This window comes from Monocercomonoides exilis (genome assembly GCF_001643675.1).
Source record: "Monocercomonoides exilis strain PA203 chromosome Unknown scaffold42-869251, whole genome shotgun sequence".
Classification (NCBI taxonomy): domain Eukaryota; phylum Preaxostyla; order Oxymonadida; family Polymastigidae; genus Monocercomonoides; species Monocercomonoides exilis.
In genome coordinates, this window is record NW_027150587.1 from 594,758 (window position 1) to 608,506 (window position 13,749).

Below are 13,749 nucleotides of genomic sequence, written 5' to 3' on the forward strand. Positions count from 1 at the left end.
TTTCCTTTTTATTATTTTGGTTTGCACAACTCATAATCATTAATTTTTGACGATCACTTCACCTCCATTGGTTCATTGATGCAAATAACAGTCTGTCCGCTTTTAATGTTGATCTGTCCGAAAATAATGTTGATCCTCCCACTATTAATATTAATTTTTGAAGAACCATTTTTATCATTTATAAAGTTGGGAGTAAAAATGTATTTTTATCTGGTTTAAAAATGATATGTCTGGTTTTTGTTAAAATGAAGCATTATGAATGATGTGTATTGTTTTCATATCGACTGTTTGTTTGATGTTCAAATTGATATGTGGGAAAATACGGAATCACAACCATTTTTTGCACAAGGTATTGATACTCTGCTTCAGTCATAACTTTGTTTCGCTTTCTCAGATTTCAGAATATATTTGATTTTCATATCCGTAAACAGACATCATTGAAATCTAAACTTAATTCATTTTGTCATTTCACGAATGTCGAAAAATTGTCCCATTTTTTTTTTTTGACTCAAAAAGTCAATGAAAAGTGCAAAATTTTTCAAAATAATTGCCTGAAGAAACATATTTTACCTAATATTTTCAAAATCTTAAAAAGTCATTCTAAATTCATTTGTTCAACTTGAGAAAGACACGACAATTTCTTTTCAAATAGTTAAGATAGATAGATTTCCACATGATTTGTCTGTAGCAACTTCATCAGTAAAAAAATCTATTTTTTCGAGAACTTTCTTTCATCCTGTTGCTGCTGCTCCTGTGAAATACATTGTGTGAGGTTGAGTATCTTTATCTGACGCATCATTTTTATCATTGCTGTCAACAACTGATCTGAAGAAAAACTCATTCGAATATAACTCTCTGAAAAAGAAACGACAATTTAAAGAAAATAATAAATAAATATTTCCAATTTTGAAGATAAAAAATAAATAAATAAATAAATAAATAAAATACAGAAAATTTATAAATTTAGAATAATGGTTGACAGTATTGTGTGCCGCAAAATTCATAAAGAAAAAATAATTTGCTTTATTTGATGCATTTTCGAAGATAAAGATTCAGAAACAATTTATCAGATAACAAAGATTTAAATGAGAAAAAGAAGAATAGAAGACATATCCAATTCAGATGAAGCGAATTGAACAATTTGAGTGGATCATTTGTTTTTAAGTTAATATGATTGCAGAGATAAATATTTTCAGGACTGCATTTGCTAGATTTTTCATTTTCTCCTTCCATTTCAAAATGGACAAGTTGTTGAAAATAGTATTTGTTTTGAATTTTTCATCAGTTTCATCATATCTCTGTTCGATCATTTTTAATTATTAAAATCTAATATGTTCAAAGTTATATATGAAGAATATTTTAATTAAAATATAATAACGATTCAGTTTCACAAACAATCGCTTTTCCCACCAATGGAAACTTATTTTTCAATCTGTATTGAAATTGTATGTTTTCATCATACAATCACTGAAAAAAAGAGAATTGAAATGTTAAAAGAAAAAACGAAAATAATTTGATTTACACAAGAAGAGGTCCAAATACATATCAGTTCAAAAATCTAAAAATAAGAATTATGATTCAACAAAAACTCCACACAGAAAAATATTTGAAAAGGTGTTGGCAAATAAATAAAAATCACAAAAACAACTTGACGCAAGAAATAACTTTTCAAAAATATTTACAATTCAGAGAATCATTCAAAAAAACAAAACCATAAAAACAAATAAATGAAAATTAATTAATATCAAAGAAAAAACGAAAAACAAAAAAGTACCACAAAACCAAAAACAAGATGAAAAAGCAATAAAGTGAAAATAAAATAATTTTTAATAAAATAAAAAAACTAAATGAAAGAAAAAAAAAGATTTTTCACAATGTCATAAATTACAAGATCACAAAAAAAATAAAAATAAAAATAAAAATAAAAATAAAAATAAAAATAAAAATAAAAATAAAAATAAAAATAAAAATAAAAATAAAAATAAAAATAAAAATTAAATAAAAGAATCTTGTTAAACAAAAAGGAAATACTCATAATAACTCCTGTCATCTTTCACAAATTCTTAAATTCCACTATATTATTCAAAACAATTCATTCTTTTTCCTTTGTCATCTTTTTTGATAGTTTCATCATCAATAATCTGCTTTCAATGTTTGTGAAAGAAGTGTCTTCTTTATCTGTTTCTTCTTCATCATTCTCCAAGTCAATTGCATCAGAGACTGTCAATGTTGTTGCTCCAGCTGGAAAGTGTCGAATGAACTCGCGCTTCAAAAGAGAAAGCATGGGCCGAGATGAAGGGTCTTGCGACAAACACAAACAAATCACATCAAACAATTGCGAGAATCTCGCTCTTTCCACATCTGGCCTTTCTTTGGTGCAGATTTTATCTCCCGCCACTTCTGCAGGATACTCCACAAACGGGATCTCCAGTGTCAGGCACTCCCACACCATCATCCCAATCGAGAACGATACCGACTCCTTTGTCGCCCCCATCTTCTTGTTCACCAGCAGCTCAGGCGCCTTCCACCTCAAGCACTCCTTCCTGAAATCATCCTCATCCTCAAACGCTGATGAAGGCAGAGAGTCATCATCATCATCATCACTTGCAGATGTCACAACTGTTGTTGATGAGATCGATGAGGAATCTGAGTCTGAAGATGAGAAGTCTGAATGCATCACAATGCAGATCACCATGTGTTCTGAGAACAGCACAATGTGAGGACTGAGATTGGCAAGAGATGAGAGAGGATTCTCCATTTCGTCAAATGAATGGAGTGCCAGATTCGCCACCCAGAACAGGATCTGAGCAGCTGTCATTTCTCTCTCCTGGAGAGTGCCTATTGCCATCTCCTTTTTCTCGTTCCGCCCATGAAGCAGCATGAACAGTGAATCCCTCAGATCCACAATCAATTTTTCATGAGGCGATGAACAGGCCATTGCATCCACCAGGTTCGACATAGAAGAGGTGGTGGGGCACATGCTCTCTGATCGAACAAAAGTGGTATCTGCGTCTGAAGTGTCAGTTGTTAAAGAAGATGAAGTGGATGGCGATGGTGTTCTCTTCCTTATCTCTTCTTCTTCAACCTTCTCAAGCATCCATTGGGGGATCTTGTCTGAATCTCTCCCCAGAATGTATTCGGTTGAACCACTCTCAGAAAGAAGATGTTCAGATGACTCCGAGTGCTCCATATTCGTCTCATGCACCCTCTTCTTTATTCTCTCTTCATTCTTCTTCTCTGCCTCCCTCTCTGCTCTTCGCCACTGCTCCTCTGGTGACATATCCATCGTCACCATCTCAAACGCCTTCGGATCCTTTCTCGCTGTGTCATTCACAATCTCTCTCAAATCTTTTGCTTCATTCTTCACCTTCTTCCATCGAACAGCCAGAACAATGGCAACTATAAGAACAATCAACAAAATTATTACTAACACAATAATAATTACTGTTGAAGAAGAACCATATCCTTTTCCACTTTCAACAAGTTTTTCATCTCCATTCATCTTTGCTTCGCTTGTATTCTTCAGAATGAATGATTGAGTTGATGAAGAAGATTCAGTATTCCCAAATAAAATATGAACACTCACTTCTATTTCATCTCCACAACTGCTAATGAGATCTTTTGCCACACTCCCTTCAACTTGTGTTTCTGATATAAATCCATTTGAGTCAAAATCATATTTTTCAATCTCTTTCTCTTCTCCCTTCCTCTTCACAATTGAGAATGACAGATTGCATGGAATAAGTAGCATTCCTTTGAATATCAACTTCATTCTATTAGCCTCTTCTTTAACTTCCACACTCTCCAACACGGGAATGAAGAATGATGAATCCCTTTCTGAAACAATCCCTTCAAAACTGCACCCTTCATTCAATATCCACAACGATGTATTTCTTTCCCATCCATCTCCACCTTTCACACTCACAACATTCAACTCCCCATCCCCTTCACAAATCACATTCCTTCTGGCTGATGGATATCCATCAATTGATGGGTTGTTGTTCTCAAATTCTCCTTTCTCAATCTTCACACTCCCTCCACTCACCCACAACCCCCCTACTTTGCTCTTCGCAATCATTGTTTCCTTCATCTCTATTTTGCTCTTCTCAACATCAACCAATGACCCATTCCATTTGCACAATCCCTCTTTTCTATCGTTTTCTTCATTGATTAACTCAATTTCTTTTTCTCCATCAAACACACATGCCTCAATTCTCACATCCTTGGAATTCTTGATCTGTATCATCCTTCCATTGTCCATCGAATTCACCCATTTTCCAAATGAGCTGTTCAGCATGCTCACCTCTTGCTCGGCATCTTCTATTGCAATTGCACATCCATTCAACAGAAGAGTCACATTCTCAACTTCCATCTCTTTCATCACCACTTTTGCTTTTCCTTCAGCACTCACAACATCCCCCTCACATTCGATATTCAAAATTCTTGCTTCATCAATTGTCACTTCTGATACTTCATGAAATGAAAGAATTGATCTTGTTGAACGAATATCCCTGAATATTGTTTCTGATATCTTCAGCTCTCCACTTTCCGCACTCACAATTGAACTATTTAACTTCATCTCAACAGTTGTTGTTGAAGAGAAGAACTCACATTTTTGGATCTCCGTTGACCCGTTTTTCACTTTCATGAGACAATTGTGAATTGACTCAAATCCATCTTCAAACTGGAATGAGCATCTCTCCAAGGAACATTCATTTATAAGCTCCATGATGCAACTCTTTTCTCCAGATTTCACTATTTCTGACTTCAACTTCACAATTGCCTGCGCTTTTTTGAATGAATTCACATTTAGATCTCTAATCACACATTGGCCCGAAACAATTCCTTCATCGTCGATCAGAATTGCATTCATCACCCCTTCCTGAATGTGATCAACCCCCCAGTTGATGCTCTTGCATGGATTGCTCTGAGACCCGCATCCCCTCCCATCACTCCCTCTCCCACTCACAAACACCTGTGCCGAATAATAGAATGTGATCAGCGGAATCAGATCAACATCTCCCTCACTCGAAGCATCCCTCCCACAGATCGAGTTGTTCGAGTTCAGCGACTCCTGGTTGTAGTTTAGTGCAAACAGTGTTTCGTTGATCTGGCGCTCAATCGAGTGGCATCTGACAAATATGTCTTTCCCCACATGTGCCTCATTCAAATAAAACAGGATGTTCGCAATCTTGAAATTCAGAGATGGAATTTGACTTTCATTTCCATAATTGGTTTGAAGATCAGATCCATCAATAAACAGACCTCCACCGCGCCCTGATACTGTCGAGCATTTGCATATCGAAAATGAGCTTCCATTCACTTTCAAAACAGATTCTTCACCATTCAGTACCACTTTCAATCCTCCTCCTTCTCTGCTCAAACCACTCTTACAGCTCGACATCGAACACTCATCAATTACACACTCCACTCCGTTTTCAAATGACCCCACTTCAATAACACTTGCTCCATTCCCTTCGTTTGTGATATTGGAAAATAAACATCCGACAACCCTCAAAACTGGTCTGGAGCAATTTGCATTTGAATGAGTGTTTTCCTTTCCTTTCATCTGGTTTTTATCATCTATCATCGATATCAGACTTCTTTCAATCACACTAGCAAATAAAATGTTAACATTCTGAACAGTCACCTCAGCGGCACTTGGGCTGAAGGCAATCAACCCTTTCAATTCATTGATATTATTCAGCGTGCAACTCTGAATTGCAGCGCTTCCTCCGTTCACTTTTAGGATGCAATATTCAAATCTTTCTTCCATCCCACTCGATGACCCAAATGAACAATCCGTGATCGACAAGACTGTATTTGTTCCAAAGGATTCTATGAACACTTCATGATGGGTTGTGATAGTTGGTTTTGTGAATGACACATTGATAAATAACAGGCTCATATTCGATGATATCATTGAATCATTCAAATAATTCTCATCTTCATCGCATATTGTCACGCTTGTTCCTTTCTTTGTTCCTTCAATAACCACTTGTGGCAACTCTGAATTTTGTGAAACTGGCGGCAATAAAGAAGAAAATGATGTGGAATGGCTCAATAATCCTGATCTCACAATCCTGATGTGCGTTTTCCCTTCTCTAAGTGGTTCATATCTCAGTGATATCAAGTAGTCAATCGATGAGCATGGTGCTTCTGAATACCCACACCCACTGAAGTCTCCTCCTTTCTCTCGAGAAACAAACCCATTCCCACTCCAGTTCCTCCACAAATACACAACCAATGGAATCACATATCCCTCCTCTCCTGTCGTCTTCCTCTCCCATCCACACAACTCATCCAATGATCCCAACTCCTGTGAACTCATCTCCCATTTCAAGTGCTCCTTCTTCACAATCTCTCTCAGATCCCGCCCTGAAGCAAACATATTCTTCCCTTTCCACCCATCACATCCCTCAAATGCCATTCCTTCCATCACAAATGTTCCCATTTGATCAGGTAGCTTCACAAACATCCCTCCTCCCATTCCTCTTCCTCCCTCTTCTCTGTCCTCTGTTGGCACTTCACACCCAGAATATTTCACTCCTTTCACTCTCAATGTTCCTCCGCTTCCAACTGATATCATCATCCCTCCCCCTTTCATTCCATTTCCACCTGAACATGTTGAGGATATATTGCTTTCTTCAATTTTCACATTCCCATTAACCCCCATCCCAACATTCAAACATCCCCCTCCTCCATTTCCACCTGCAACTTCCACCTCCACTCCACTCACTCTGCTGTTCAATATCTCCAATTGCACTCCACTTGTCATCGTTATTGGTGATTTCCCATTCACTGTCAGTGTCACTCCACTTTCCATCACAAATCCATCAACAACCAGATTCCCTCCTGCCATCTCAATGATACTGTATCCGATCTTTCCACTTGTCAATGCCCCACTCTCAAATGAGACTGAACAGTTCGTCACACTGAGTGTTGATGTTGAGTGAATGAATGCACTTCTTGAATTCAACTGACCTTTCACAACAAATGAAAGTCTCCTCATTGTCAGTGAACTCGAACATCCAACAAGCCATTCTTGTGTGGCTGATCCTTCATCACTCACATCCACTTGCATCATCTCCTCCTCCTCCTCTGATGATGTTGTTCTGCCTGAAATTATCACACCAATTGAAGATATTTCAATTTCATCCTTTATTGACGAAGATGAGACAATTTCAATTTCATTCACATTTTCACTCATTCTTAAGTTCACACAATAATCAACTGTCAAGCAGCCAAACTCTTCGAATCCACATCGATTGTGGTCCTTCCCATTTCCCCCACTCCCATCAACAAGCACTTTTGTACCCATTGTGCACAAATACACAAACAGTGGAATCACTCCATTTTCATCCCCATTTTCACTCCCACTCAACCTCAACACATCTGATGGAATTGTACTTGTGTCAATAAAGGTAAATGTGTCTGTATTCACTTTTGACTCCAACAGCACACCAATCCCACAACTCACAAACACATCCTTCCCATATGAGGCCACATTCTTCTTCACTTTCGAAAACTCAACATTATCTCTAATTGTCAATCCACATTCTCCACTCTCCGTCCCCACAAATATCCCTCCTCCTCTCCCTTCGTTTCCTCCATTTTTCTCTGCTTTGCATCCATCAATCGAACTTGTTCCACTCACAACCACTTCTCCATCTCCTGCCAAATGCACGTTCATTCCTCCTCCATTTCCATCCTCACACTCGCAATCTTCGATTGTCACATTCTGAACAACGAATATTTCCCCTTCCTTCACACTCTTTGCCATAACCACACCATCTCCACTTGTCAACTTCACATCTGTCACTGTCACATTCGCCAGCTCTTTATCTCCAGATGCCTTGGATGTCATGAACAGTGCAGACGAAAAAGAAGAAGAAGAAGATAGATCAGGTTCAGAGAACAATGGTTTTGAGACATTCATATCTTTGATCTCCACATCAATTATCGACAGTTGCGACAGCGGAACCACAAACACTGATGAAGACATCACATATTCTCCTGTTTTGCTCGTGGTGATCACAACATCCTCCAATGAGAGTGACCCACCTCCATCAGACACCACAACCACACTCGGAGAAGGGCCTGCATTTGAGTTACAATCGACTTTCAAATGACTCATTCCAAGATGACCTGTCGACACGCTGAACAGCTCTCTTGTTGATGAAAGTGCCCCTGTTCCAATCGAACTTAATCCCCTTCCCTTCCCAATGACTGTAATCTTCTTTGATCCAATATCAATTGTTGACGACTCGCTTTGATGATTCCCTTCCATCAGCGTGACTGACAGGCTCACCTGTAACATGCTCCGAATGACTGCAACGCCAATAGTTCTGCATGCACTTGTCTCATCCAGTCCACACAGATCATCTTCACCACCACCACTCACGGCCACAAACCGATTGAGAATCCCTCTCTTCAGCCAATTCCTCTTTTCTGTGTGCTGATATGTCCAAGCACTTGCATTTGCATAATTGTATGAGTAGCACATTCTCTTGTTATCTGTGTTTGTTGTGCAACACTCATAAAATGGATTTCCTGAATCCAAATGGACATTGTAATAATCAACATATTCAATATCATGCCCATATGGATTGGATGTGATTTTGCAACTGCAATTGTGAAAGAACAAAAAATAACAATAAAATTCCTCATTCGGTACTATTTCTTTAAATGGTTCCAGATATAATCCTCCGCCACTTGACACAGCTGTGCATGAAATAAACTTTATGTTCCTCATTTTGAATTGATAAGGAACATTGTAACAACGCACACCTCCTCCAAAATAATTTGTAACCGAACATGAAGTGAAACTGCAGTCAAACACACACGCACTTCCCCCTTCTCCATTTTCTGCTTCAACACATCCTGTTCCCGAAACCTGGAAATTTTCAAGAAAAAGTCCTCCTCCGCGACTGTTTGCAGTGCAATTCTGGAATTCACATCCGCTGACCCGAACACACGATGAAATCGTATTAACAAACATCCCTCCTCCAAAGCGATTTTGTCCTTTGCAAGAATTGAAAAAACTGTGTTCAATCTCAACCGAACTGATTCCAAAGCACATGACCCCTCCTCCAGCATAATGAGCATAGCAATCATTGAGTGAACAATGCGAAACTGTTAGTTCTCCTGAATTGAGGTTATACATTCGAATTGCTCCACCATTCGAAGAGCCATCGGCATAATCATCTTTGCTTCCATTAGCCTTCGATCCATCCCATTCACACCAAGTGAATGAATTCACTCCATCGAATGTTTCGTTCTGCCTCCCTGGAGTCAGTTTATTGGTTTCAGTTCCAATGCACTCAACGTTTCTTGCCCTGCAACACCCTATGAATGAGGTGTTTGAGGCTGTCAAAGAGGCATAGGGGTTGTTCAGAGAGGGGATAATCCCGCCATTATATGCATCACACACTGATGAGAATGAGCAGCTGTTCATCAGGCATGTGGTTTGGATTGACGTAGCGGATTGAGGTGAGCACGCATCATTTGCTGTTGAAATATTAAAAAATGTCAGATGAGAGAGGGAAATAAGATAAATGAAGGATGAAGAAAGGAATGGGGTTGACGACACACAAAAAGAAGAGAAATGGGATGAACAAACAGAAACAAAGCATTTTTCTGAATGAACCCCTTCAACTGGCTTTGAAGAAAACAGAGAAGGAAATGTCTGCAAAAATGTGGTTGAAGAGAACCTGAGTGAAATGTTGGTGAACAGCCCACAACTTCCACTCAAGCAAATCGGAGATGTTTCGCTCAATGGCACAACTTCACAATCATTTAATTCAACAAAACTTCCATCGACAACTTCAACAACATTTGTCTTATTATGTTGAATCATCCCTAATGATTTGATCTTCATTGAAGAATTAATCAGAACAAAACATCCTTCAATCTCACTTTCTTCAAATTTTCTTATAATTTTCCTCATGTCTCCTTCATTATGAAAATGTTCATCATTCAAATTCTTAAATTGATTTCCTCTCCCAATTCGGATGTTTCTTTCATCTTCCATTTTTTGATTGTTTTTCTTTGATTTTTCTTGTTTTTCATCTTTTTCTATTCCACCTTCATTCCCTTCAACAAACATTTCTATCATGTTTTTATCTCCATTCTTATCATTTGGAAGGAGATCAAACAAAGAGTTTCCCGAAAAATCTGTTTCACTTTCAATCATTGATTCCTCCACCAGCTCTGCTTCATCATTTGTGCCACTATTGCATAGGCATTGCACACATATTATGTACACAAAACAACATATTCCTGACAGCATAGGAACTTATCCGCACTTTGAAAACGCTTTTCTTTTTTTCCGGATTTTCTCTTTATTAGTATGGGTGCAATATTTATTGTATAAAAGAAAGAAAGAAAAAATCATATCCTGTTTTTCAAAATAAAAGATTATTTCATTTTATAAACTGTGATGAATTTTGAATGAGTGAAAATTTCGTTTTCATTTGATCATTTGAATAATACAAAATGATTGGCTGAAAATGTTGATGTTCTGATATTTTCATTAATACAAAGAGAGAAGCTGTAATACGCATTCATCCTGTCATTATATTTGTTTTTAATCATCTGAGCCAATTTTTCATTTTTCAAATGTGGTAAGAGTTGGAGAAGCATTATTCATTTTGGAATTCATTTATCCGAGGAACGGACGAGGTTTGTGCAGCGGAAGTTTTTTGAAGATACTTTTCATAATTTGTTTTCTGATGTTTGTGATATTTTTGCGTTTTCGGTCATTGGAGGCATTTTGGAATGGTTGTTTCTTGATTGTTGTTTTCTGAAGCGTTGGATGGCTGAAATGGAACATTCTCGTCCAATGAGATGGAAAGTGTGGAATCTATTCATATGAGATATTTCACTGGACGTTTCATTCATTATTTTGATTTTATTTTGCAAACAGGGCAGAAAATCATACAATTTGAGAGAAGAAGGAAAATGGTGAAAGGCTGAACTGGCCAAAAATGGATGATTTTGGTAAAGGTAAAGAGACCTCAGAAAAGAATGCAATTGTCAACGATTATCTGTTGAATGTTTATTTTATTTGAATTAATTCATGAAAATTTTTATTGTTTTGTTGTCAATTATGCTTTGGATTGGAAATTTTTCATTTGTTTTTATCTTCATATTCTTATGCCACAAGGAAATGGAATTCATTTAACACATTTTCTTTCAGATTTCTTTTTGGAGATGACATTTTTGGGAAAAGACAGAAAGACAGAGAAAAAACGAAGAATGAGGAAATACAGAGGAACGAAAGAGATAAGGACGGGAAAGGGGAAATGAAGTTGAGGAAAAGCATATGATGAAGGAGAATCAGAATGGAAGATATTTTTTGAGGAAAGATCTGAATCGGAGAAAGGCAAATAGAAATGATGATGATGATGTTTCACAAAAAAAGAGAGCAGCCACTGAAGAAGATTTATTAATTTCAGATTTGATGAACCAACATTTATCAGTTTGGCTTGAAAGAGGAAAAAAAAAAAATAATAAATGTGGATGAATCATAATATTGGTTTATTTAACTGTATTCTGTAGAGAAGGGGAAAAAAGACGGAATTTTTGCTGTGGAAGTGTTTCTTCTTCCTCTTTCTCCTCATTCGTGTCTGAGTGTCCTGAGATGCTGCCTCGTCTCTTCTTGTTTTTCCTCCATCCACTTCATTCTATTCGGCTGGCGTCTGTCAAATCGCTTCTTCATCTTCTTTTTCCGGCAAATTCTTCTTCCTCTTCTTCTAACAAAAATGATGCTCCATTCTTTCCTTATTCTTCTTCTTCCTCTTCTTCTTCATCATCCTCATCATTTTCATCATTCTCATCTTCTTCTTCTTCTATTTCTCTTTCTCCATCCAATCTTCAATCACAAACAGATCAACGAACTTCTTCTCAAAATTCTCAAAATGAGTCAAACATACACATGACAATTGAAAATGTTTCTATCACTTCACCGTTATCTTCCTCTTCCTCTTCTTCTTCCTCCACTTCCTCTTCTTCCTCTTCACATCATCTCAAACAATCTTCTCTAATTTCATTGCGTTCCTCTCCATTTGGCCTTCGCTCTTCTTCTTGTTCATCTTTCTCTTCCTCTTCCTCCTCTTCCTCCTCTTCCTCTTCCTCCTCTTCCTCTTCCTCTTCCTCTTCCTCCTCTTCCTCTTCCTCTTCCTCTTCCTCTTCTTCTTCTTAATCTGCATCACCTTCAACATCACCCTTATTGACTTCTTCTGATACTTCGTTCGAATCACATCCAATGGCATCGACAATTCCTTCTTCATAAATCATCACGGACTCAAGGAATATTTGCAGAGTCTGAATGGAAAACAAACAGCCCGATAAAAGATGGGCTCAGCTTACAAGGAAGGCGATGCCTAAGAGGTGGATGATGGAGAAGAAATGAAGGTGGCCATGCAGCAAAACATTTTGAATGATCTGAAGACAAACTTCCCGAATTTCCTTCTTTTTTTTATATTTTCTTCTTTATTTTTTTCGACAACTTTGAACAATTGATTAATATAACTTGTTTTGAGAATGAAAAATTTTTAAATATAAATTAATAATCAACAATTATATATTTGATAACTATCTTGTTATGCTATTATTTTTTTTAATCTGTGTTTTTTTTTAAAAATTGTTTATTTTCAACAAATATTTCAAGATCTCCAAAATAAATTTTAAAAATTTACTGCATTCACGTTATTAAACATGTATTTGCAAAATAAATTCATTGATTTCATAATGATAATCATTTCATTCATGTTTTTGAAACCAGAAAACAAGTGTTTGGTTCTCTCAAATTTGAATTGATTTAAACTATTTCTTCTCCCTCTTTATCAAATCCATTCAATCACTCTTCCTTCAACAGAACTTACCTCAAAATCAATTCAAAAAGTTAAAAATGACAGCAGCAAACTTTCAGAAAGGTTGAAACCTGTTTCAATGTTGTATTCTTCTGATTATGTCATCATTCATCGCAATAATTCATTTTTCATTATTTTTTCAAAACTCTTTCATGAAGCTTCGCTGACCATTCCTTTTCAGCCATATCCCACATTTGAATGAGTTGCTTTCCGACTTTCCGAAAAAAGTGAGACTCTTTTTTTCTTTCTCAAGAAATGTTTACACCAGATGCACTACAAATCCATTTGTTTTGTTTCATTGGTAATGCTCTTTTCAGCATTCAAGAAATATTCTTCCAAGAAAAGAAGATATTCTCCTCTTTTTTGAAACAAATCAGATTTTTTTGTCAATACAAATGAGATGGATGAAAATATCCTCACAACGAATTGAATAATATTAAATGCAAACGTTTATTGATTTTCATATTCACAAAATAATTGTTGTGAATACTTTGTCGATCAAAAAATAAAATAATCAGACAGAATTCTATGGTTTGCATTGTCTTTTCTGTGATTTAATTAGCTCCAAGGAATAGCAAGAATATATAGAAGTGATACAACATTCATAAAATTCTCATTATGTTGTGAAAAAGCAACACAAATATCCATCAGATCTGAGAGTCCATTATAATATAATTGAATAATCGGAAGCGCTGTATTTCTCTGTTGCTAGGAATCAAAAATGTCAACGCAAAGAAAAATGGTATGAGCGCTGATAATATTATAGTGACTTTGAGATAAAATTTTGTAACAATTTCTTCTATCGAAGCATTTGTGAATTTCATATAAATTCTGAAAATAGCGTTGTTTTCTGAATGAAATTCTTCACAAAAAA

The 13,749-nt window shown here is 36.5% G+C and overlaps 2 protein-coding genes across 2 annotated transcripts; one reads left to right on the forward strand and one right to left on the reverse strand.

Annotated features, from left to right (window-relative positions):
- Positions 1 to 2,092: 2,092 nt before the first annotated feature.
- Positions 2,093 to 9,880, reverse strand: MONOS_8411 (uncharacterized protein; the record flags this gene model as incomplete). Its single annotated transcript, XM_067878820.1, has 2 exons — positions 2,093 to 9,510; positions 9,595 to 9,880. 2 exons carry the CDS (start codon positions 9,878 to 9,880, stop codon positions 2,093 to 2,095), a joined length of 7,704 nt encoding a protein of 2,567 aa, XP_067722375.1.
- A 1,764-nt stretch (positions 9,881 to 11,644) lies between these two features.
- Positions 11,645 to 12,205, forward strand: MONOS_8410 (uncharacterized protein; the record flags this gene model as incomplete). The annotated part of the gene is made up of 1 exon (XM_067878819.1): positions 11,645 to 12,205. One exon carries the CDS (start codon positions 11,645 to 11,647, stop codon positions 12,203 to 12,205), a length of 561 nt encoding a protein of 186 aa, XP_067722376.1.
- Between the last annotated feature and the right edge of the window lie 1,544 nt (positions 12,206 to 13,749).